The sequence below is a fragment of the Macaca thibetana genome, chromosome 1 (assembly GCF_024542745.1).
Source record: "Macaca thibetana thibetana isolate TM-01 chromosome 1, ASM2454274v1, whole genome shotgun sequence".
Classification (NCBI taxonomy): Eukaryota; Metazoa; Chordata; class Mammalia; order Primates; family Cercopithecidae; genus Macaca; species Macaca thibetana.
The window spans coordinates 28,020,320-28,047,536 of NC_065578.1; the positions used below are offsets into that span (position 1 = coordinate 28,020,320).

Consider the following 27,217-nt stretch of genomic DNA (forward strand, 5'->3'; position numbering starts at 1 on the left):
CAAATATCAGCAAATTGGCAGGGGAACTGGCCTTGCTTATCATGGATATGCCGAGCTGTGGGCAGGGCTCCTACCAGCACGCTCCAAAGGGCAAGACACAAATGTCATGGTAAAATGGCTCTACTTTTTTTTTTTTTGTTTATTTTTTGGGGTCTCTTTTCATACTCCTTTCCCACCATGTTCCTTCTTTTTGTTGTTGTTTTTTGTTTTTTGAGATGGAGTCTCACTCTTCTCTCCCAGTCTGGAGTGCAATGGCGTGATTCTGGCTCACTGCAACCTCAGCCTCCTGGGTTCGAGCGATTCTTTTACCTCAGCCTCCCGAGTAGCTGGGATTACAGACATGTGCCACCATGCCCTGCTAATTTTTTTTTTTTTTTTTTTATTTTTAGTAGAGGCGGGTTCTCACCATGTTGGCCAGGCTGGTCTCGAACTCCTAACCTCAGGTGATCCGCCCACCTCGGCCTCCCAAAGTGCTGGTATTACAGGCTTGAGCCACCACACCCTTCTTATAGGTATCAAAAAAACTGAAAGTCTGAGTGTTATTATTTCTTCCTATCTCCCTTTTAAAATGTTTGATGAAGTACTTGATGCCCTGAACTGAATCTTCCTTGGAGCCCACCTAATTTATGAAATCTTGTACTCTTTAAAAACAGCCTACTGGCCGGGCGTGGTGGCTCAAGCCTGTAATCCCAGCACTTTGGGAGGCCGAGACGAGTGGATCACGAGGTCAGGAGATCGAGACCATCCTGGCTAACACGGTGAAACCCCGTCTCTACTAAAAAGACAAAAAACTAGCCGGGCGAGGTGGCGGGCGCCTGTAGTCCCAGCTACTTGGGAGGCTGAGGCAGGAGAATGGCGTGAACCCGGGAGGCGGAGCTTGCAGTGAGCTGAGATCCGGCCACTGCACTCCAGCCTGGGCGACAGAGCCAGACTCCGTCTCAAAAAATAAAAAAATAAAAAAAAACAGCCTACTGATGTCTTAAGAAAATTGCTTTTATTGGATTCTATAAAAATATTAACTAAAAAAGAAAATAGAAAATCAATATATTATAAAGTACTACTGTGCATATATATATTCATGACGTCTTGCGTAGGGTCTTATCCATAGTAGATGCTTGGCAAATGTCTGTTAAATTAAACTGTTGGTTGTTGAGTAACTGCTTTCTATTTCTGATTTTGCTGCCAACTGTCTGATTCCAGGCAGATTTAGTCTTTAGGCCTAGATAGTTTCCATACTCTCAAATAAGAGAATAGACTAACCTCTTTAAAAATCTGATTAAGTTCTATACAAAGTCAATACCATTTTTTTCTTATTATTTGTCGTCTAGTCATCCTCAGTACATTCTTGAAGTTGAGATGCCAGATCTCTGCCTTAAAAAATCCCTTTGGTTATTTCTTTTTCACAATAATATTTGTCTTTTGGAGTTGCTACTTAATCGTCTTTCTTCATCTAGGCTTATGTATAAAACAAAACACATTTCTAAAAATCTTTCCTAATTATTTACATTTTAGAGGAGTTTAAAATTTTTGTGCCTTGTTTGGCATTGTTCTGACATTTAAAAAAACATGTATGTTGTGACTAATTAGAGCAAAATGTTATTTACTATCTTATAATAGAAGCAAAGATATGATTCTAATTAATTTAGGAATTGTCAATTTAATAATACTTTCCTGTTTGGTAAAACAGTCTGAATTGGTCAACTCAGTCAATTAGAACATGTGGTAAGGAAGTCAGGGCCATAGGTGGCGAACGTTACACTGACAGAGAGAAAAGTGTCTGAACGTGGTAAGGCACTCAGTTGGTTTGTTGGACTGAACTGTTTTAACTGCAAACTGTGCAGTTCCCAACAGTGTAGCACACAGATGGAATTAGTCTTACAAGGTGGCTAATAGTATGTAGAAGGCTGCATGCGACTTAACTTATCTTGGAGAGAAGATACACCAGAATGTTTATATCCTAGTGAAAATATGTCAGTAATGTCATCTTTATATATGAAGGACTATGTCTGCACACTTGGCATAGCAATGTGACAGAAAAGAAAGGGCCTGGTTTTGGAGCCAGTCTTTATTACTACCTGACACTGAGCACGCTAAGCTTCTGAGCCGCTTCCTCATCTACAATCTGGCAATGATACCCACCTCACAAGTTGTGTCTGTGTGTGTGTGTGTGTGTGTGTGTGTGTGAAGATTAGGTGAGATAATTTATGTATCTGTGGTACTTAGTATACTTAAAAAAATATATTAGTTTCATTACTTCCTTTAGACTTCCCCAGCTTTTCCTCTTTCTAAACATTTGTCCAATATAGTTACAGTATTTTTTTAAGTTTTAATATGGAAAAATTTCAAACACACAGAAAGAGAAAAATAATAGTGCAATGAACTACCATATACCCACAACCTAGATCGAACAGTTATTAATATTATCTCATATTTACTTAATCGCTTTCTTTTCTTCTGTCTCCTTATTTTTTCTCTCTCCCTTTCTCTTTCTCCTCTTTTCTCCTTTTTCTTTCTCTATATTTTGTTGTTGCTGTTGCTGACATAACATTTTTTCTCTTTTGCTGTAGATATTATTTATGTCTTCAGCTTCGGCAGGACATAGTTGCAGGACGGCTGCCCTGTTCCTTTGCAACCTTAGCATTATTAGGTTCTTACACCATCCAGTCTGAACTGGGAGACTATGACCCAGAACTCCATGGCGTGGATTATGTCAGTGATTTTAAACTGGCTCCAAATCAGACCAAGGAACTTGAAGAGAAGGTCATGGAACTGCATAAGTCATACAGGTGAGTATGTCTACAGGGTTTGTTCGGTGTTTGTTTTGGCAATGAGTTTAAACACTTAACATGGTATTGGTTCAGTGTTTGCCTAAGAGGGAGCATCGTGCCACAGAAAGAGTCCGTGTGAACTCAGTTTCCTCCACTGTTTGACTTTGGGCAGGTTACTTAACCTCTCTTAATCTAACCTTTCAGATTTCTCATCAGATTAATGGTCATTGCGTTGTAGGATGAAAACTAAATGAAGTAATGTATGTAAAGCGCTTAGCACAGTGGCTGGCTCAGTGCTCAGCAAATGGCAGCTATTATTATTTTTGTTTCCTTATCTTTTATTTTTTATCAGATTTAAAGCTCATTATGCTGCATTAGGTACCTTGAGATCCTTAGAGCAGGGGTTTTTAATTTGAGATCTTTATACACGGATAGATTTCAGAGGGCCCATGAAACTCTTGGAAGTATTTTTAAAAGTCTTTATTCACCGACTATACTGCTTTTATACATGAAAATGATTGGCAATGTTGGGCGTTATCAAGTGATCAAGAGCAAGAGTTTACAGTCAGTCTGAGCTGGGTTGAAATCTTGACCTTGGTTCCAACCTTGTGAGCTTAGGTCTTTCAATTATAACTTCTCTGAGCCTCAGGTTTCTTATATTTCTGATGGAGATTATCACCTCAGAGAAAATAGGGGGATTGCTAGGTTTAGAAAAGGTATTGTGGGCTGGGCGTGATGGCTCACACCTGAAATCCTAGCACTTTAGGAGGCCGAAGCAGGAGGATCACTTGAATCCAAGTGTTTGAGACCAGCTGGGCAACATAGCAAGACCTCATCTCTACAAATAATTTAAAAATTAGCCAGGCATGATGGTGCACACCTGTGGCAAGTAGCTGAGGTGGAAGGATAGCCTGGGAGGTCAAGGCTGCAGTGAGCTGAGATCACACCATTGAAAGGTAATGTGTGTAAAATACTGAATACAATGGCACAATGTCTTTCACATGGTAAAAAATTCAGTAAATATTAGCTAATATTAAAGTGCCAGAATAATTTGTGTTTCTTCCTACCATACATTCATTGTTACTTGAGTGACTTGCTATAGCTTAGTTCTATAAACTGCCTTAGCATATTAATGTGAAAGTCTGACCTTGGCCTTGAGTTAGTACCCTGAGTTATGTTAGCATGAGTTAGGTTACAAAGCTTCAAAGGATCACACTGCTCAAAGAGAAATCCAAAGAGTGGTGTTGGTAGGCTTGCCATGGTAGTAAAAAATATTCTTTCCAGCCTTTGAGCCATTTTGTTCTTCTAAATAGGATTGCATGGATTGGGATGCTTCAAATGAGAGAGTTGTAACTTAAGGTGTCCCAATTCTAGGTGTGTTATTGCCCCTGTAGGTTCAGGTTCCTCAGTCATGAGGACCATACTAAGGACTTTAAAGTCTACAACCCACATAGCAGGAGTCTTATAAGAGTTACCCATCTCTCTCAGCCTCACACTATTTCCAAAGAGAACTGCACGTTTGCTTTTTAAGTTTGGACTTATTCCAGTACCAATGTCTATAATCACTAAATACACCACTTTCAACTTGTTGATGATTATAACTTAAGCATGTTACATTGTCTTTGAATACATTTTTATTGTTTTTATTTTTCATTTTTATTTTTATTTTTGAGACGGAATCTCAGTCTGTTGGCAAGGCTGGAGTGCGGTGGCATGATCTTGGCTCACTGCAACCTCCACCTCCCGGGTTCAAGCAATTCTCTGCCTCAGCCTCCGAGTAGCTGGGATTACAGGTGCCCACCATCATTCCTGGCTAATTTTTTGTGTTTTTAGTAGAGATGGGGTTTCACCATCTTGGCCAGGCGGGTCTTGAACTCCTGACCTCGTGATCCACCTGCCTCGGCCTCCCAAAGTGCTAGGATTACAGCACTTTTATTTATATTCTGGTTATGATTCTCAACATTTATATATATAAAGATATATGGATATATAAAAAATATATGCATATATACATAGAAAAGCAAGTACTGGAAAGAAAATAATTAGAATGTCAATACTGTAGGGAAGTATTTTTATTATCTAATAATTTAAAAATATTTTTTATTAATTATAATATAACTTTGGGCATCAGTGAAATAGTAAAAGAAAATATTTACTGCTGCCATAGAGCTGAACCGCAGAAAATGATGATGTCAGATTATGATTGATACTTGAAATCTGTCTCTGATTTTTTTTTTTTAAAGAGAGATGGAGTCTCACTCTCGCCTAGAGTGGAGTGCAGTGGTGTGATCATAGCTCACTGCAGCTTCAGTTTCCTAGGCTCAAGTGATCATCTCACCTCAGCCTTCTGAGTAGCTAGGACTATAGGTGTGTGCTAACATGTCCAGCTAATTTTTAAATTTTTTTGTAGAGCTGGTAGTCTCACCATGTGGTCCAGGCTGGTCTCAAACTCCCGGCCTCAAGACTTCCAAGGTGCTAGGACTACAGACATGAGCCTCTGCGCCTGGCCTAATGAGTCTTTTAATGGTTATCTGATCATAATAGAATCTCAGGTTTGAGAGGACTTATAGTCTGTCATCTAATGCTTGATTCTTCTTTATAGAATTGTTATATAATCATCATAATAAGTAGCCAGTTATTGTGCATCTATTCTTACGTGCCAGATACTATGATAAGCGCTTTATGTACAGCATCACGTTTAATCTTTATAACCACCCTTTGAGTTAGGACAACGGTCCTCAAAGGGTGGTCTATAGACCCTGGAGATCTTCAAGATTCTTTCAAGGGGTCCATGAGGTCAAAATTATTTTTGTAATAATGCTAAGATGTTATTTGCCTTCCTCACTGTGTTGAAGTGGGTGGGGCACAAATCAAGGCAGTTGTGGCAAACTGTACTAATAGTCATTATATTGTTCTCCAGCATGCACTTGCAGTTAAAAAGAAAGCCAGCTTACCTTAGAATTTTCCTAATGAAGCAGCAAAAAGTATGAATTTTATTAAGTCTTGAATACATTTCTATTTAATATTCTGTGTGATTAGATAGGAAGTACACACAAAGCATTTCTGCTGCATACTGAAGCACGACAGTTGTCTCAAGGAAAAGCACTTGTGCAATTGAGTTGTGAGCTGAATTGGCCATCTTTTTTTTTTTTTTTTTCCTTTTTTGAGATGGAGTCTCACTCTGTAGCCTAGGCTGGAGTGCAGTGGCAGGATCTCGGCTCACTGCAAGCTTTGCCTCCTGGGTTCACGCCATTCTCCTGCCTCAGCCTCCCGCGTAGCTGGGACTACAAGCACCCATCACCATGCCTGGCTAATTTTTTGTATGTTTAGTAGAGATGGGGTTTCACCATGTTAGCCAGGATGGTCTTGATCTCCTGACCTTGTGATCCGCCTGCCTCGGCCTCCCAAAGTGCTGGGATTACAGGCATGAGCCACCACTCCCGGTGGCCATCTTTTCTGTGAAACACCATGTTTTCTTGAAAAAATGACAAACTATGATTATTCGAACTTGGTTATTTGACATACATATTCTCAAAAATGAAATGAGCTACTACTTTTAGGAAAGCAACTGACAGTATTTGTTGCTAATGACAAAATTGAAGCATTCCGGTAAAAATTACAATTTTGGAAAACTTTTATATATCCCCATGATCTTGACAGCTTTTAAAGACTTTTCTGCTAAGGTCGGTGGTAATTTTAATGAATGTGATTTTTTTATACACATATTGTATCAAGGTTTGGAACATTTTCCTAACTTGGTGAACAAGTATTTTTCAGATTAGAAATGCACAATGTTAAATCATGCACAGGTAAAAGATTCAAAATGCAAGATAGACCAATGGATTTTAATGTAACAGTACAAAAAGTTCATTGATAAATTTCTACATTTCACATTGAAAATTATCTTTAAGAAACTGCCATTGATAAGTTTTAGTGTAATACCAGAAAAGAATATTTTAGGCCAGGCCTAGTGGCTCATGCCTGTAATCCCAGCACTTTGGGAGGCTGAGCAGGCGGATCACAAGGTCTGGGGTTCGAGACCAGCCTGGCCAATATGGCGAAACCCCGTCTCTACTGAAAATACAAAAATTAGCTGGGCATGGTGGCGAGCACCTGTAATCCCAGCTACTTGGGAGGCTGAGGCAGGGGAATCACTTTAACCTGGGAGGCGATGGTTGCAGTGAGCTGAGATCGTGCCATTGCACTCTAGCCTGAGTGACAAGAGCAAGAGTCCGTCTCAAAAAAAAAGAATATTTTAAATTCATAGTCACCCCTTTTCCAACTACATGTCTGTGTGAGATCAGATTTCTTCACATACTGCCAAATCAATATATTGCAACAGATTGAATGCAGAAGCAATTGGGAGAATTCAGCTGTCTTCTATGCCAGACATTGAAGAGATTTGTGAATATGTAAAGCAAAGTTACCTTTTCATTACTTTTTCAGAAAATATTGGTATTTTTCAGAAATTATGTTATTTATATTAAAAAAATAATGGGATTACTGTTATTTTATTTTATTTTGAGATGGAGTTTCACTCTTTTCGCCCAGGCTGGAGTGCAATGGTGTGATCTCGACTCACTGCAATCTCCGCCTCCTGGGTTCAAATGATTCTCGTGCCTCAGCCTCCCGAGTAGCTGGGATTACAAGTGCCTGCCACCACGCTTGGCTAATTTTTGTATTTTTAGCAGAGACAGGGTTTCACCATGTTGGCCAGGCTGGTCCTCAACTCCTGACCTCAGGTGATTTGCCTGCCTTGGCCTGCCAAAGTGCTGGTATTACAGAGGTGAGCCACCGTGCTTGGCTAGATAACTGTTACTTTTTAGAAAATTAATAAGCATTTTAAATTTTCCTTAGTTAAAACAATTTTAATATAGTGAATACTAATAGCTATAAGCCACATAAAGAAAAGCTCTTGGCCAGGTGCAGTGGCTCATGTCTGTAATCCCAGCACTTTGGGAAGCCAAGGCGGCCAGATCACCTGAGGTCGGGAGTTCAAGACCAGCCTGACCAATATGGAGAAACCCCGTCTCTACTAAAAATACAAAATCAGCTGGGCATGGTGGCACATGCCTATAATCCCAGCTCTTCAGGAGGCTGAGGCAGAAGTATCACTTGAACCCGGGAGGTGGAGGTTGCGGTGAGCCAAGATAGCGCCATTGCACTCCAGCCTTGGCAACAAAAGCGAAACTCCATCTCAAAAAAAAAGAAAGAAAAGCTCTTTAGGGTCCTCAATAATTTTTACAATAATTGTTAAGAGAATAAAGAGGTCCTGAGATCAAAAAAGTTTGAGAACCACTGAGTTAGGGCAATAGGGCACCATAGTTAAAAGCTTGAGCTCTGGAGTCAGCCTTTCTTTAAATTCATACTCCATTCCTTGTTAGCTGTGTGCCTCTCGGTAAGTTACTTAAGTTCTCTAAGCTTGGTTTTTTCATCTGAAAAGTAAGGGCAATAATGTGAATTTTCTAATTATTAAATCAGAAAATTTATATAAAGTGGTTAGTACAATGACAGTATATAGTGAGAGTTCAAATATCTGCTAGGATAATAGTAATTCTCGGCCGGGCGCCATGGCTCACACCTGTATCGCAGCACTTTGGGAGGCCAAGGCAGGTGGATCACGAGGTCAAGAGATTGAGACCATCCTAGCCAACATGGTGAAACCCCATCTCTACTAAAAGTAGAAAAATTAGCTGGGCGTGGTGGTGTACCTGTAGCCCTACCTACTCTGGAGGCTGAGGCAGGAGAATCGCTTGAACCCAGGAGGCGGAGGTTGCAATGAGCTGAGATCGTGCCACTGCGCTCTAGCCTGGGTGACAAAGTGAGACTCCATCTAAAAAAATAATAATAAATAAATAAATAAAAATTCTTATCCTCACTTTACAAGTGACGAATGTATGTGTCTTGGTTTGGAGAACTAGTTTTAAACCTTTATCAGAATTTAAACCCAGTTAGGTGAAACAATCTCAAGGGACAAATGGCTATAGTTCAGTTGACGTTCTGTTAGGGATGTAGTAGAAATTGAGCAATAATGGATCACCATGACCAGAACATTTAGGAGTCTGTCATCTTGGAATTTACTTGCTCCTTTTTGGAAAGATTTGCAACCCTCACAAACCCAAAGGAACAATTTAATTATGTCCAACAACATGGGATTTTAACTAATCCAAAGAAACTTCCCGCTGATGCATATGCATTTTACTATGCATTGGAAAGTGCAGTACAAGCACTTCTCAAATAGAAGACAGCCTGCGTAAATGGAATCCTTAGTAGTGGCCCTGTGCCCAGACTGGGATTTTAAAGCTATAATTAACACTTTAAATTTACACTAGCAAATCAAGCTTTAAAATTAATCGCCCTCCATTTATGGGTATTAGGAAGGTATGTAAACTTGTCTATTGTCCCCCACTTAATTATTTGAAATCACAATCCTTAATTAGGAGATATAGCAAACATTATTAAAAGGCGGTCACATAACACTGGTACTCACTGAATAGCTCTATCCTGATCCCACTTGCTCGAAATAAATGCAGGGAAAGTTTATTGTAACTTCTGTTTTTAATGAGCAAGAGTTAACCAGTGCCAGAGCTTCCTCGTTAGGTACTTTTGTAAGCTCAGTACTTGCAAGTAGTAAATTATTAGGTGGTACTGAATAAATTCAAGACAGTACTTTTAATGGTTTAGAGGTGTCTAATCTCTTCCCAGCTGGTTTGTTATGACTTTCAAAGGTCTTGGAAATTTTAGGGAAAACCTTGATCATTAAAATTTAAGGCAAAAAGTAATTTATTTTGTGATATTAATTTTTCAAATATATATGTTGTGTTAACATGCACAGATGTCTGTGGGTGGTGAGATTATAGATTTTCTTTTCTGTGCTCTTAATGATATTTTCCAAATTTTAAACAGTAAATGTGTATGATTTTTATAATCGGAAAAAGCTTTCTAGCAACACTAGATGGGGCAGAACAAGGTAGTCATCCATGCAGAGGGGCAGTCTGGCTTGGAATATTGAGGCCTAAGCAGAGTGAGGAGTGGGTTCATGGGTTGGAGGGTAGCCTGGCATGAAGAGTCAGAGCTCAAGTGGATGAGGATGGTAGTCATGTGTGGGCACCTGGTGGTGGGTTTCAGAAGCCAAGCAGAGCAAGAAGGGCATCCATGTGGGGGAAAGGCCTACACAGGATGTGGAAGGCATCCATAGGGGGTGGTGCTTGATGCAGAGTGTCAAAGCCTAAGCAGGGTGAAGAGATGGTCCCACACCAGCAGTCAGAACCCTGGTGAGGTAAGGAGGACAACCACGTGTGCTGAGTAGCCCAGAATAGGGAATTCAGGGTTTAAGTAGAGTGAGGAGGGCATCCACATACGGTAGGGGTTTCTGGCTTCAATGAGAGATTATATGATTATATGGAGGGAGTGATTAAATTAGTCAATGTATTCAGGGTAATGGGAGCCAGGTTTCTCACTGTCAGTAAAGGGAGACACAAATTATGGAAAGGGAGAAACTAAAATGAACCCGGTTAAGATATTGCGTTAAAACTGGAAGCTTCAATGTGAACTTGTGGTTTCCAATATATAGATAGGTAGATATAGAAATATAGATGTGAAAAGGTAGATACATACACAGATACATACGCTAACTCTACATTGTGTCAGAAGGAAGTACTGGAAAAATGATGGGAAATGGTCAGGACACAGAATCCAGCTTAGAGAGGTTCCCACTGACCATATCTGGGGCAATTTAAGCATTAAAATAGATAAGGAAAATAATTGATACAATGCGTTGAATAAAATGAAAATTCATGAGTCAGTACTGATATAAATAAATAATTTGAAATTTTAAGGCTGGGCATGGTGGTTCCTGCCTGTCATTGCAGCACTTTTGGAGGCTGAGGTGGGCTGATTGCTTAAGCCCAAGAGTTCAAGACCAGCCTGGCCAACATGGTGAGACCCCATCTCTACAAAAAAAAAAAAAAAAAAAATTAGCTGGGTGTGATGGCACATGCCTGTACTGGGGACTGGGCAACAAAGGGAGATCCTATCTCTACAAAAAATAAAAATATTAATAAATTAACTGAGTGTGGTGGCACATGCCTGTGGTCCAGCTACTCAGGAGGCTGAGGTGAGAGGATCACTTGAACCCAGGAGGTCAAGGCTGCAGTGAGCCATGATGGTGCCACTGCACTGCAGTCTGGGTGACAGAGCAAGACCCTGTCTCTTAAAAAAATTTTTTTTTGACTTGGCATGGTGGCTCACGCCTTTAATCCCAGCACTTTGGGAGGCTGAGATGGGCAGATCACAAGGTCAGGAGTTTGAGATCAGCCTGGCCAGTGTGGTGAAACCCCATCTCTACTAAAAATACAAAAATTAGCCAGGCATGGTGGCGGGCGCCTGTAGTTCCAGCTACTTGGGAGGCTAAAGCAGAAGAATCGCTTGAACCCGGGAGGCGGAGGTTGCATTGAGCCAAGATCGTGCCACTGCACTCCAGCCTGGGCAATGGAGTGAGACTCCGTCTCAAAAAAAAAAAAAAAAGTCCTTAAATTAGAATTATATTTTTTAAAAAATTGTAAAGGGACCTTGTTATGTTGTGCAACCTGAAGTGCAGTGCTATTTACAGGTGTGATTGTAACTCACAGCCTTAAACTCAAGCAATGTACCTGCCTCAGCTCCCAAGTAGCTGAGACTACAGGTCACCACACCCAGCTAAAATTATTCTTTTTCTTTTTTTAGAGATGAGGTCTCTCTATGTTGTCTAGGCTCATAGACTCAAGCAATCCTCCTGCCTCAGCCTCCAGAGTAGCTAGAACTATAGGTGTGTGCCACTGAGCCTGGCTAAAAATTAGGTTAAAAAATTTTAAATGCAAACGTCAGCCAAACTTCAAATATAAATATTATTTTCAACTAACAAGGAAGTTTTAAAGATCTCTCCTTATTTATTTGTTTGTTTGTTTGTTTGTTTGTTTGTGAGATGGAGTTTCACTCTTGTTGCCCAGGCTGGAGTGCAATGACGCAGTCTCAGCTCACCACAACCTCCGCCTCCGGGGTTCAAGCGATTCTCCTGCCTCAGCCTCCTGAGTAGCTGGGATTACAGGAATGCGCCACCATGCCTGGCTAATGTTGTATTTTTAGTAGAGATGGGGTTTCTCCGTGTTGGTCAGACTGGTCTTAGATTCCCTCAGGTGATCCACCCGCCTCAGCCTCCCAAAGTGCTGGGATTATAGACGTGAGCCACTGTGCCTGGCCTTATCTCTCCTTATTTTTTAAAGCATGTTTATTTATAGAAGCATGTAACTACATACTATGAAATTTAAATCTGTATTCAAATTGATTGACCCCCATTAATGTCTCTTAGGGTAGGGTAGGAGGAGTGAGTATAGGGAAGATTTTACCATAATTACTTTATTTAATGTTTTAAAATTTGTCTTCAAATTCAAGTGATCCAAATTGTGTCTCTTAATTTTATGATTTGTGTGCAGATGAACCACTGGACTATCAGAAAACTAAGGCTGCAATAATAACTATTCATGTCTATAAAGCAGTTTTACAACCATTATCTCATTTTGATCCTAATAGTAACATTCATTCATTCAGCAAAAACAAAAAAGTCATTGCCTATCCTAGTATCTGGAAATATGCATTATTATGATTGTTTCATAGAGGAGATGGAGTGAGACACTGGCTGGCCACTCATAAGTACCGAAGCCTGGATTTCAGCCCAAGTATTGTGACTTGAGTTCTGACTTAAGTCTGCTGTCTCAATTAAGGGTCCTAACTTGCCTGTGATAATGTAATCCCTGAGAACTGTTTCTTCAACAGCAAAATGAAATTGTTGTACTCTTTAAACTTCAAGCTCCTTTCCAGCTTCAAAATCCTAAAATTCAGCTGGAGTGGTGACTCACGCTAAAATTCAGCTGGAGTGGTAATCCCACCACTTTGGAAGGCCGAGGCTGGAGGATGGCTTGAGCCTAGGAGTTCAAGATCAGCCTGGGCAATATACTGAGACTCCCTCTGTACAAAAAATAAGAAAATTAACTGGACATGATGGCATGCACCTGTAGACCCAGCTACTCAGGAAGTCTGAGGTGGGAGGATCACTTGAGCCTGGGAAGTGGAGGTTGCAGTGAGCTGTGTTAGCACCATTGCACTGCAGCCTGGGTGACAGTGAGACCCTGTCTCAAAAAACAAACAAACAAAAATTCTAAAATTCATCTCGTCAATAACAGTAACAACAACAACAGAAACAAAATAGGAGTGATGTTAACTAGAAAAAAATGTAACTTAGATGGAAAAAAATTAAAAACTACAAAACTTTCCTGAAATGTTTTTAATGACTTGAATATACAGACTCGCATAAGGGGCTAATTTTCCCATTCTCCTTTTTTTAATCTTCAATTTCAGGTTCATTAATAAATAGAATTAGGTGTGATGCTTCAGTGCTTGTGAAAATAAGTTTGTTCGTGAAGGCTAAGTCAGTAACAAATCTGCAGCCTCTCTCCTGTTATATACATATTTTGGTGGTGGTTGTTCCAAGGAATCCTTTGTCCTTTTAATTAGGGTAAAGACAGATGGATTTGGAAGACACTTTTCCTTGTTAAATGAAGAGACCCCTGCAGCTTTCTGTAGCTTGATGCAGTCTTATGGGAAACTGGCATTTACATGTTTTTCCCTTAGGGATGTGGCTGCATTATTGTTACTGTTAAGTTATACTTGATTGGTCTGAATTGTGCAGCATTAGAAGTGAAATTTTTGTCTTGAAAGCTCTATATAACAGCTCATGAGCACTTTTCAAAAGAGGGGAAATTTATAGAGGAGAAGACTCACAGCGAGTGTTTAGACAGTGAGACTGACTGTTTTCAAACAAATCTAATTCATTATATGCCTGGTAATGAAGACATATTAATAACAGAGAAAGCAGCCCCATTATCTATGTGCTTCTGTTAACCAGTTTATTTTGTTTATATCAGTGGGCAGGACACCATCTGTTACCAGAAATTTTCTTTTCATCAAGCCTGCCCCGATTAAGAGTCCTCAGTTAAGTAACATCAGCTGCCCTCTTGTTTAATTTCCATAACTCAATTCAGGGGTATGGAGAGAAAAAGGCAGCTATAAGAGGATATTGTAAATTACACCATGCCCTCTGAGGATTTAATTTGGTCATCTCCTTGGCAAGAAAAATTAGTGGGAGGAGCTTATTATGTATGTTGGAGAAAAAGAGTGAAGAGAAGGGGGCAGAACTAACGATAGATGAAATAGCTTTAAGGAAATTGTTTAGTAGGATTAAAAAAATTTTTTTTTGTAGCTTTTTGGTCACTTTTTGTTTGCTCACATTGTCTTTTTCTAAGGCATATTTTAATTGTTTAGATACAGGTAGTGATGAGTTCTGTTCCATAATAACCTACTTTCAGGACTAGGAAATATAGCTTACATACATAGTGGTATGTATATGTTCATGTGTTAAAAATACAATGAATATGTAAATGTTACTGTAAATGATGACACTATAACACTGAAAGAATTTTATGTTTTTATTCTATCAAAGGTCCATGACTCCAGCTCAGGCTGACTTGGAGTTTCTTGAGAATGCTAAAAAGTTGTCTATGTATGGAGTTGATCTTCATAAAGCAAAGGTAATGATATCTTTGCCCTTTATTAATATGCATGTGGAAGACATTATATGATACATGTCTGTTATGTATGTATCACATCTGTGTCATATCATACTTCTTACCAACATCTGGGGTATTTTAAAACATTCAAAAGAGATAGTAGACTGGGCACAGCAGCTCATGCCTCTAGTCCCAGCTACTCGGGAGGCTGAGGTGGGAAGATCACTTGAGTCTAGGAGGGTACAGTGAGCCATGATTGTGCCACTGCACTCCAGCCCTGGTGACAGAGCAAGACCCTGTCTCAAAAAAAAAAAAAAAGAGAGTACTTCTTGTTAGCGTTTTAAGTGTATCAGTTAAATCAGTCAACTGTATCAATTGAATTCGCCCCTTAGCAATTCCACCCTCAGAATAAAGTTTTATATCCAAACTACTGTTAAGATCAAAAGATAGCCCCTAGAGAAAAAGAAATTGATTTTCCTAACATGCAGTAACATTTGAAAATAGAGTAGTGGGCAGCAAGGCCTGTTTCACAGCCAGCATCACCTACATCGAATCACCGAGGATGTTCATTAAATATGTAGATCCCTGAGCTTCTCTCAAATGTATGGAATTAATTTGGAGGAGAGGTTCTAGAATCTCCAGATTTAAAGAGCATCCAAATGATTCTAATTCATGCTTGAATCTGAGAACCATTGGCCTAGAGTAGTGGTTCTCAAAGTATGGTGTCTGAGTCAGCAACATTTAACATCACCTAGGAACTTGTTAGAAATGCACATTTCAGGCCCTATCCCAGGCCTGCTGAGTTAGAATCTCTGGGGGTGGAGCTCAGCAATCCATTTTAACAAGCTCTCCAAGTTATTCTGATACACACTGAATGAACCACAGTGGCTCATTCAAAAACCACTTGGGTAGGGCCCTGGAAACTTGAGCTTTAATCCTAGTCCTACCTAATACAACCTAACAGAATGAATACTTAAGGAAAGTCTCCTTACTTCTCTTATCTTCAGCTACTAAAGTTGCTGGGGAGGTTCAGTGCCAGGTGTGGTGGCTCACACCTGTAATCCCAACAATTTGGGAGGCTGAGGTGGTTGATCGCTCAAGCTCAGGAGTTCAAGACCAGATTGGGGAACATGGTAAAACCCCGTCTCCACAGAAAATACAAAAAATTAGGCATGGTGGCACGTGTCTTTGGTGGTCCCAGCTACTCAGGAGGCTGAGGTGGGAGGATTGTTTGAGCCCAGGAGGTAGAGGCTGCAGTGAGCCTAGATTGCACCACTGCACTCCAGCCTGGGTGACAGTTGAGACTCTTATCTTAAGAAAAAAAAGTTGTTCTGGATTGTTTTGGGCTGGGTACTACAACTTCTATGAATCTCTAACGTATAGGAAGATCCAGTACATCAGATTAGGTATGTTTCTAAAACTGAAATGGTTAGATTTTGCTTCACAATTCCTGCTGGAAACTGGTGTCAATTCAGGTATTGATGGAGTCAGGCAGCATGTTCCTTTCCCAAATATTATAAAGCACATTGTTTCTCCAAAATGAAATGTAGTTATACCCACAAGCTTTAAAAATTTAAGAGGGCATCTTCTCGGAAATTCTCAGTTACATAGTCACTGAATTGGAACTGTATGTAATTCCTACTTCTCTGTTATAACACGTGTAGGCACTAATATATTTCTCTATACTCATTTTTGAGGAAAGAGTAGTCAAGAAGCATTTAACTTTGTGTTTTGATTACTTAGCTAAACTGTTAGCTGTAGGGACTAACTTAGGTGAAATTTATTTTCTTTGAATTACAGACATAGATGATTAATGTTACATATTTAATTTTTTAAAGTTGTCTTTAATAAAGAGGCATGTAAATATGATTTCATTGTGCCTTAATGTAACTTCTTGACTTAGGGATCATATTTTTAATTTAATATACTTAACATCAATTTTAATAACCTAAGATTGTCTTGTGCTGAGTTTATACAGGAATAGAGTCAACTCCTACACTTAACATGATTTCTGGAGCTGTTAACACTTTATCATAAAAAACAAGAATTATATTAATAATTGTGAATGTGTATTTGGTAGTATACATAGGCCTAAGCCCTGCTCTCCAGGAAGTCATGACTGCTGATTTAAACATAATAGGTCAGTAAATTATAATTGTTAGGCTGACCTTTATTATTCATTGTATGTTTTGCAACTGTTTTTGATTGTTATCTTCAGATTATCTAGTAATAGTCAACAGTGTATTGAGTACTTTGCTCCAGACTAAAATGCTAACATTTTTCTTTTTCAGGACTTGGAAGGAGTAGATATCATCCTAGGTGTCTGCTCTAGTGGCCTTCTGGTTTACAAAGATAAGCTGAGAATTAACCGCTTCCCTTGGCCCAAAGTGCTGAAGATTTCTTATAAACGTAGCAGCTTTTTCATCAAGATTCGGCCTGGAGAGGTACAGAATTTGTATTTCCTTCCCCCCAAACCAGACACAGACTGTATTTGAAATATCTACATTTCCATTTTCCTTATTAAGTCATCTGAGAAGTCTCTCTGTAGTTAACTTTTCAAGGGCTGATAATTCTGTTTTCTAAGTTGATTAGTTCTGTGATGCTGCTTCTTTTCCTTACGACTGGTCTTCTGGACATTTCACTTTTTGTATGTAAATATACCATTGCAAAAAGTTAAAGTTGGACTGATAGATTTGTTCCTGACTCCAAGCAAAAACTTAATGGAAAAATATTTTTAAATTGAGTAGCATGAGATTTTAAAATTATTTATGGGGATAAATTACTCATGTTTGGCACCACCAATCCCTTACCTTATATAATTAAAATTTATTTGTATGCATAGCTTCTTGCGGTTACTGAGAGTGGGTTCTAGGGCCAAGTTCTAGATTTTTAATAGAGTTGGATGTTCAACTTTGTACCAGTTAATTCATTTATTAGTTGGTTTCAGGATATACTAATGCTGGCCAAATTTAACTTTTGTATTGAAGAGCCGTTATGGAATAGCATAAAATTGTTTAAGTGGAATTAAAGTTTTTAAAACAGTTCTGGCTTCTTTTCTGCTACATACTAAACAAAAGACCTGTACAAATCTAAGGCTCGGCTTCCTTATCATTTGAGCAGATAATACCTTCTCCATCATAGTTATTTGAAGATCAAATGAGATGACAGCTGTATAAGTTCTATATAGGAAATGATACTAACCTAAGGTGGCTTTTTTGTGTGTTTATCACCATCTGCTGGCGAAAAATGGCTCATTATTTCTGCCTGCAAATTCTGGATGTGAAGCCTTAAAACTCTTGGATAGGAATTACCATAGAAGCATTTATTTTGTACCATAATTATTTACCTTTGCCTAACAACAGAGCAATCAGTGTCTTCCCTTAAAATTTCAAATTCAAGAGTTATTCAATCAACAAATATTTATTGAGAGCTTTCCTGTGTCTGACACTATTCTAGGGACTAGGAATATAACAGCAAATTAGAATCCCATCCCTCACACACGTTAATATGATAATGGGAAGTCCTTGACTTCTAAAAATGTAAAATTCTGGCCGGGCGCGGTGGCTCAAGCCTGTAATCCCAGCACTTTGAGAGGCCGAGACGGGCGGATCACGAGGTCAGGAGATCGAGACCATCCTGGCTAACACAATGAAACCCCGTCTCCACTAAAAATACAAAAAAATTAGCCGGGCGTGGTGGCGGCGCCTGTAGTCCCAGCTACTCGGGAGGCTGAGGCAGGAGAATGGCGGGAACCCGGGAGGCGGAGCTTGCAGTGAGCCGAGATCGCGCCACTGCACTCCAGCCTGGGCGACAGAGCGAGACTCCGCCTCAAAAAAAAAAAAAAAAAAAAAAGTAAAATTCTTATTTAAGAAGGCAATCAGGAACAATAGGATTTTGAGAAACAGTATTGTGGCAGCAGTAGATGATTTAGCAGTGGCATGGTATGGTGAAGAGGGTGAAAATCTGGTTCTGTTATTTCATAGCTGTGAGACTGAGCAAATAACTTACTGACCTCAGTTTCTTCATGTGTAAAAATATAGATGATACTATCTAATCATAGTGTTACTGGCAATAGTAGGCACTCAAAATAAATGTCAGTTTCCTTTCCATCTTATAAAATATGCTTAAAGTAGAAACAAAGAGGCAAGAGGTCAATAGAACAGTGTTTCTAGTAGCCCTGGCAGAATATGGTTTGCTTCATTGTAAGAGGAATCTAGATAAATTAATGATCAATCAGAGGAAAAAAGAAATATTTAATGATTCAAGAATCTGAGATTCATTCAAGAGATCTATTGTACAACATGGTGACTAACATTGATAACAATGTATTGTATTCTTGAAAAATTGCTAAGAGACTAGATTTTAAGTTTTCTCACCTCAAAAAAAAATTATGTCAGGTAATACATATGTTAATCAGCTCAATTTAGCCATTTCACAATGTATACATATTTCTTGGGGTTTTTTGTTTGTTTGTTTGTTTGTTTGAGATGCAGTCTCACTGTGTCACCCAGGCTGGAGTGCAGTGGCGTGATCTCAGCTCACTGCAACCTCCACCTCCTGGGTTCAAGTGATTCTCCTACCTCAGCTTCCTGAGTAGCTGGGATTACAGGTGCGTGCCACCATGCCCGGCTAATTTTTTTTGTATTTTTAGTAGAGACGAGGTTTCACCATGTTGGTCAGGCTGGTCTTGAACTCCTGACCTTGTGATCTGCCCACCTCAGCCTCCCAAAGTGCTGGGATTACAGGCGTGAGCCACCACGCCTGGCGTGTATACATATTTCAAAACAACATGTTGTAGATGATAAGTATGTACAATTTTTATTTGTCAATTTTAAAACTGGATTTAAAAATCTGGCTTGAAATAAAATCTTTAGCTCCTATTACTAATTTCTATTGCATAGTAATATTGATTGATTGGAGGACTTGGTCAATATCCCATTCCCTGTTCATTGAATAGTGTCCCAAATGCAGATAGTGACTAAGGAAAAGTAGTGTCTGGACAATCAAAAGGTAACTTAATTGTGTCTCAGAAAAATGTATAGTGAATGTGTGTGTGTTTTCTGGAAAAAAAAAAAAAGCGTAAATTATATGAGATGCATTCCCTGGCTTTCTTACTTTGGAAAAAGCCACCCTCAGTGAGTGAATTTCTTTCAATAAGTAGGAAAAAATTTCAAATGACATTTTATGTCCTTAAATTGGTAACAGTGGCCTCTTTCTGCGGCACCATATTTCTCTGGTACTGTATCACTGTAATCTGGTACTTTATCACACGTAATACTTCATGTCCCATGTTTATTTGTGTTTTTGTAGCAAGAACAATATGAAAGTACCATTGGATTCAAACTTCCCAGTTACCGAGCAGCTAAGAAATTATGGAAGGTCTGTGTAGAACATCACACGTTTTTCAGGTATTATTCTCACTTAAGTATTTTTCAAGGATAAATTATTTATAACGTTTCTATTTTAAGCCTGCTATTAAAATTCCTTTCATTGTATGACTGGCACTGTTTTATTCAGCTCAGGTGAGATCATCTTAAGCAAGACAAAATGAATCCATTTCTCTCCCTTTGAGTTGAAAAGTATGCCTCAACATTTCCAAAGCACCTGTCTGTGTGTGGTAGAAGGAAGAGAGGAGTAAGGAATGGGAACCTGTATTTACTAGGGACTCTGGGATTGCACTAATTGTAACTAAAGTCAGTCCAATTAAGGGGAGTTACCTTCACTTACTTCCACATGGAATTTTATTTTATTTTTTAATTTCACTCGTGTTGCCCAGGCTGGAGTGCAGTGGTGCGATCTCGGCTCACTGCAACCTCCACCTCCCAAGTTCAAGCAATTCTCCTGCCTCAGCCTTCCAAGTAGCTAGGATTACAGATGCCTACCACCATGCTCAGCTAATTTTTTTTATTTTTAATAGAGACGGAGTTTCACTATGTTGGTCAGGCTGGTCTCAAACTCCTGACCTCAGGTGATCCACTCACCTTGGCCTCCCAATGTGCTGGGATTATAGGCGTGAGCCACCGTGCCCGACCAGAATTTTTATTTTTATTTTTTTGTTTTGTTTTTGTTTATTTTTTTTCCACATGGAATTTCTGTAAGCAATGCTTAACTAATTTTTGTGGGGCTTTTATACTATAAGGTTAAAGATGTGAAGCTGATTTTTTTTTTTTTTTTTTTTTGAGATGGAGTCTCGATCTGTTGCCCAGACTGGAGTGCAGTGGCAAATCTCAGCTCACTGCAACCTCCGACTCCTGGGTTCAAGCAATTCTCCTGCTTCAGCCTCCTGAGCAGCTGGGATTACAGGTGCACACCACCATGCCTAGCTAATTTTTGTTTTTGTATTTTTAGTAGAGACGGGGTTTCACTGTGTTAACCAGGATGGTCTCGATCTGCTGACCTCATGATGCACCCACCTCGGCCACCCAAAGTGCTGGGATTACAGGCGAGAGTCACTGCGCTGGCCAACCTTGAAGCTGATTGTTAGCTTAGCTCTAATGAAACCTAGAAAGGGAGCACACAGAACCATATTTGAAGCCCAATAGTACCAGATAATCAGAAGACAGAAGAAAGTATTTCCTCTGCTGTTTGTTTGTGATGGAGTCTTGCTTTGTTGCCAGGCTGGAGTGCAGTCTGTGATCCTGGCTCACTGCTCCTGGGTTCCAGTGATTCTCCTGCCTCAGCCTCCCAAGTAGGTGGGATTACAGATGCCCACGACCACGCCTGGCTATTTTTTATATTTTTAGTAGAGATGGAGTTTCGCTACATTGGCCAGGCTGGTCTCAAACTCCTGACCTCAAGTGATCTGCTCACCTCGGCCTCCCAGAGTGCTGGGATTATAGGAGTGAGCCACCGTGCCAAGAGGCCATATTATTAACCCCTTGAATTCATCTACCAAGCATTTTCTGTGTGCTTACCCTTCTTGTATGCACCATGCTAGGCACTGGGAATATACCACAAGATAATTCTAGTCTCTCTCCTGATGGAACCCAATCTAGTAGAGAAGACAGATCCTAGACAAGTAATTACTTGTGTTGAAAGGATAGTTAGCTAGTTATTTATCAGTTTGCCTTTTTTTTTTTTTTTTATGAGACAAGAATCTCACTCTGTTGCCCAGGCTGGAGTGCAGTGGCGTGATGCCTCAGCCTCTCAAGTAGCTGTGACTACAGGTGCACACCACCATGCCTGGCTAATTTTTAAATTTTTAGTAGAGACTGGATTTCACCATGTTGACCAGGCTGGTCTCGAACTCCCGACCTTAGGTGATCCACTTGCGTTGGCCTCTCATAGTGCTGGGATTACAGGCGTGAGCCACTGCGCCCGGCCCAGTTTGCCTTTTTAAGAACATTTCTTTATTATGGGAAATTTCATCTGTAGCAACAGTACAATAAAATCCCCTTGTATTTATCACCCAGCTTCAATAAGTATCACCCCAAAGCCAATCTTGTTTCATCTGTATCCCTACCCATTCCCTCCCCCTACTTCCAAGATTATTTTGAAGCAAATCCCAGGCCTCATGTCATTTCATTCATAAATAAACTTGATTCTTAAAGAGAGAGAGATAATCCTGATGTATTTTCCTTCTATTTATATTTTCATATAATAGCACTATAGCACAGTCAACAAGAAGAAAATTCAAGGAAATTAATATTTCATTTATTTCAAAATGAAACAGGGTACATTTTATACCCAATTAAAGAATCTTAATTATTGGCATTAACACATTTGTTTGTGCTTTTATCATCCCTCCTTCTTTAAAATCAAACCACAAAAGTAGAATTTTTTTAAAAAGAACAAGGAGGAGTAAAAAATAGTGATTTTTGAATGTTTAATACCTGTGGTATAGATTTCAACTGCAGCCAGTTTACTTATTTGTAGGATGGCATATTTAAATCCATTGCATCAAAATAAGAGGATACCTTAAAATGTAATGCTTCCTTACATAAAAGAAAGTGTATGTTTGCTGAATTGAAATTAATTACCTCAAAGGGAAAAGTACTCTCTTTTTGTTAGTATTTGATGTAGGAATTTATGTATTTATTCAACAAACATTTATTGGGTATCATATTTATGCCAGGCACTATGCCAGAAGCAAAAACACAAAGATGAATAAGCCATGGTGTTTGTTCTTCACTCCTAGAGAATTCAGTCTTATAGGGAAGACCAGCATAGAAATAGATTGTTTAATTCAGTATGGTACAAAGAGTACATAGAGTACCATATAGGAAAAAGATGGGGTTCCTAAGTGAGTGTAAAAATACACCAAATAACCTCTTAAATAGATTACCAGGCATTAATTGAGTTTGGAGTGCATTTGACAAAACTGTCATTCTAGTAGAGTGGAAAAAGAACTCTGGGCTTGGACTTTGTTTCTGCCTAATATCCTAACAGCTGTGTGACCTTAAACAAGTAACTTCTTTTTTGAGGTTCAGTTTCCTTTATCTATAAAATAGTGAAAACATTACAAGGATATAGTAAAAATACTGCAGTGCTGTAAAAACGTTTTGAAAACTGTAAGGCCCTTTCTATAGAGATATAAATGATATTATTAATGTAGGTCCCAACTAAATTATACTGGTTGCTTTGAGAAATGACAAAGAAGCCAAAATAATGATTACTTGATTGAAAATTTCTTAGTAACTATATGGAAACCCTAAGAATTGTTGAAACTTTTTTATTCTTGATTTTGTTTTTAATTTTACAGTTTTAGAATAAGATGAATATATAATAATATGACTATTATGATTTTTCCCCCAGATTGACATCTACAGACACCATTCCCAAAAGCAAATTTCTTGCGCTAGGATCCAAATTTCGATACAGTGGCCGGACTCAAGCTCAGACCAGGCAAGCTAGTGCTCTAATTGACAGGCCTGCCCCACACTTTGAGCGTACAGCAAGTAAACGGGCTTCCCGGAGCCTCGATGGAGGTTTGTATTGAATATTAATTATTTCTTGTGATCATAATTCATTTGGAAAGATAAAGGAAGTACAGTTTTCTATAAGAGAACCAAATTAAAGAAGCTCAGGGTTGGGCCTGGTGCAGTGGCTCACACCTGTAATCCTAGCACTTTGGGAGGCCAGGGTGGGTGGATTGCCTAAGCTCAGGAGTTTGAGACCAGCCTGGGCAACACAGCGAAACCCCGTCTCTACTATTGAAAAAAATTAGCTGGGCGTGGTGGCGTATGCCTGTAGTCCCAGCTACTCAGGACACAGAGACAGGAGAATTGCTTGAACGCAGGAGGTGGAGGTTGCAGTGAGCCGAGATCACGCCGTTGGACTCCAGCCTGGCTGACAGAGTGGGACTCCGTCTCAAAAAAAAAAGAAGCTCAGTAGTGAAATGAAAGGGATCTTACTAATTGTCTAATCTTAATAGAACTATCTTAAGGAAAGGAAAATAGAGATTCAGAGAGTAGTAACTAGATCATGGTTCCACTGCTAGGTAGCGGTAGATCAAACACTACCAGAATTAGAATTATAAATCTACATCTATCAGAATCTTTACCACAGAGTAAAAATCTAATGTAGTATGCTGAACTGAAGCCCTCTTAGCGTTTAAAAATAGCTATTATATTTTTCTGCGGTCGTGGTAACACAGGAGGCTGAGGCAGGAGGATAGCTTGAGCCCAGGAGGTGGAGGCTGCAGTGACCTATGATTGCACCTCTATACTCTAGCCTAGGCCACAAAGTGAGACACTGTCTCTAAAAAAAAAATAAATAAATAATAGCTATTTTCTATAGTAGAAAAGAGGAAAAGGGTCTGCCTTACTACAACAATCTTTTTTTTTTTTTTTTAATTTTTTTTTTTTTGAGATGGAGTTCCACTCTGTGGCCCAGGCTGGAGTGCAGTGACGCAACCTCGGCTCACTGCAACCTCTGCCTACCGAGGTTCAAGTGGTTCTCCTGCCTCAGCCTCCTGAGTAGCTGTGATTACAGGCACGTGCCACCATTCCTGGCTAATTTTTGTATTTTTAGTAGAGATGAGGTTTCACCATGTTCACCAGGCTAGTCTCAAACTCCTGACCTCAGGTCATCCACCCACCTTGGCCTCCCAAAGTGCTGAGATTACAGGTGTGAGCCACTGTGCCCAGCCATACAAGAATAATTTAAAAAGAAGTTTGTCACGTGGCAATTATGGATAGGAAACTCCAATATCCTATTGTTGGAGTCGCCAAATGTTGTTTAAATAAAATAGGGAGGAAATACACAAATTTCGGCCGGGCGCGGTGGCTCACGCCTGTAATCCCAGCACTTTGGGAGGCCGAGACGGGCGGATCACGAGGTCAGGAGATCGAGACCATCCTGGCTAACACGGTGAAACCCCGTCTCTACTAAAAAGAAGTACAAAAAACTAGCCGGGCGAGGTGGCGGGCGCCTGTAGTCCCAGCTACTCGGGAGGCTGAGGCGGGAGAATGGCGTAAACCCGGGAGGCGGAGCTTGCAGTGAGCGGAGATCCGGCCACTGCACTCCAGCCTGGGCGACAGAGCGAGACTCCGTCTCAAAAAAAAAAAAAAAAAAAAGACACAAATTTCATGATTGTATAATCTGACAGAAGGTCCGTCTGAATTGATATATTGTGGGAGGATCTTCTAAGTTAGCATTTGAGACCATTACTGAAATGAGGTAATAAGCTACATTCAGTTCTTTATGTCACTAAGAAAAGAGTGGCTAATAAATAAAAATTCAGGCTGGGTGCAGTGGCTCACACCTGTAATCGCAGCACTTTGGGAGGCCAAGGTGGATGGATCACATGAGGCCAGGAGTTCGAGATCAGCCTGGCCAACATGGTGAAACCCCGTCTCTAATAAAAATACAAAAATCAGCCGGGCATGGTGGCACACTCCTGTAATCCCAGCTACACAGGAGGCTGAGGCATGAGAATTGCTTAAACCCGGGAGGCGGAGGTTGCAGTGAGCCAAGATTGCACAACTGGACTCCAGCCTGGGAGACAGAGACTGTCTCATAAATAAATAAATGAATAAATGAAAATTCAGAAGGGCTGGGTATGGTGGCCCATGCCTGTAATCCCAGCACTTTGGGAGGCTGAGGCAGGCTGATCACTTGAGGTCAGGAGTTCAAGACCAGCCTAGCCAGTACAGTGCAACTCTGCCTCTACTAAAAGTATAAAAATTAATTGGGCGTGATGGCACACGCCTGTAATCCCAGCTACTCGGGAGGCTGAGGCACGAGAATTGTTTAAACCTGGGAGGTGGAGGTTGCAGTGAGCTGAGATGGCACCACTGTACTCCAGCCTAGGCGACAGAGTGAGACTCTGTCTCAAAATAAAATAAAATAAATAAAAGATATAAGTTCAGAAGGCAATAACCCAAATAGGGTATTATTGATTACCTTTATTATTTGTTACCAGTGTACAACCCTATGCTAGCTACTGTAAAAGCAAGGTACATGTTGTTATGTGCATATATAGTGTAGAGGTTAAGGATTTGGGTTCTGGAATCAGACAGACCTGATTCCAGTATCAACCCTAGCATTTATGAGGTATGTTCCTAGGCAAATTACTTTGTTTCTCTGTGCCTCAGTTTTCTCATTTGTAAAATGGAGATGATGATAGTATCATACTACCTCAGAGTTTTCATGAGGAATAAATGAGGTGGCATATGTATGGTACTTAGCACAATGGCTGGCACTTAATAAGTTCCCCCCCACAAAATGTTAGCTATCATTAAGATACTGTTTTTCTGGCTGTAACATTTGTATCATCTGGAACCATGCTACTATATTCTGGTTTGTGATGTATGCAGACTCTCTCATGAGGTATGTAGACCATTATATAGCAGCCATAGTCACCATTTGGAAATTCCCTACTAATTGAGCAAGTATTTCTTTCCATGATGTGAGGAAATTTTTTAATAGAATGTAAAAAGATCCTTTTTACAATGTTCCTCTTGGTTTCATAGTTTAGTCATCTCTTGTGCTAGGTAATGTGCTAGGTGTGAGTCCCTGCCCTCATTGGATTCTTAACCTAATGGAGGATATTATAATATTCATCAGAGTGAAAGAAACAAGGCATTATGAGAGCCTATATCCTTAATTTAGAGGAATCGGGAAGGGGTCAGCCACATTTGGAAAAAAGATCACCTAAGCAATAGGACTTTTGTGCTTCCATGCTGTGAGTCATGTTTTGTTTTGTTTTGTTTTGTTTGAGACAGAGCCTCACTCTGTCGCCCAAGCTGCAGTGCAGTGGCACAATCTCAGCTCACTGCAACCTCTGCCTGTAGGGTTCAAGTGATTCTCATGCCTCAGCCTCCCAAGTTGCTGGGATTACAGGCATGTGCCACCACACCTGGCTAATTTTTGTATTTTTAGTAGAGATGAAGTTTCACCATGTTGGCCAGGCTAATCTTGAACTCCTGGCCTCAAGTAATCTGCCTGCCTCAGCCTCCCAAAGTCCTGAGATTACAGACATGACACCCCCCACCTTTTTTTCTTTTTTGGGGGGTGTTTTTCTACTCTCCTGAGGGGCTGTTTTTAATAGTAACAATACAAGTCATGTTGTGTGCTTTGTCTTAATCTTCATGAAAACACTATGAACTAGGCTTGAAGATTAAATAACTTTTCTTGAGACATAACATCTGATAAATGGAAGTGCTAAGAGTGGAATTCAGGTTGATTTAACTCTAAAACTCATGTTCTTTCAGGTACATATTTATTACTTTGTTCAACAATTTTTCCTGTGGGCCAGGTGGTATTCCAGTCACTAGAGATACAGCTGTGAGCACACAAACATTGTCTCTGCCTTCATGGAGCTTACATTCTGTCACTGGAAACAGAGAAGAATAAAACAAAATAATTTCAGATGGTGATGAATGCTGTGGAGAAAATAGGATAAGG

At 39.8% G+C, this 27,217-nt stretch overlaps 1 protein-coding gene across 9 annotated transcripts in view; it reads left to right on the forward strand.

The window, feature by feature from the left end:
- The window catches only part of EPB41 (erythrocyte membrane protein band 4.1), a 339,397-nt gene that overhangs the window by 234,494 nt on the left and 77,686 nt on the right, over positions 1-27,217 (forward strand). For all 9 annotated transcript variants that reach the window (XM_050794646.1, XM_050794655.1, XM_050794666.1 and 6 more), the window contains 5 exons: positions 2,568-2,786; positions 14,302-14,389; positions 16,660-16,812; positions 19,679-19,776; positions 23,123-23,295. In XM_050794646.1, coding sequence (XP_050650603.1) covers positions 2,568-2,786; positions 14,302-14,389; positions 16,660-16,812; positions 19,679-19,776; positions 23,123-23,295 — 731 coding nt within the window. The remainder of the gene's footprint in view (positions 1-2,567; positions 2,787-14,301; positions 14,390-16,659; positions 16,813-19,678; positions 19,777-23,122; positions 23,296-27,217) is intronic.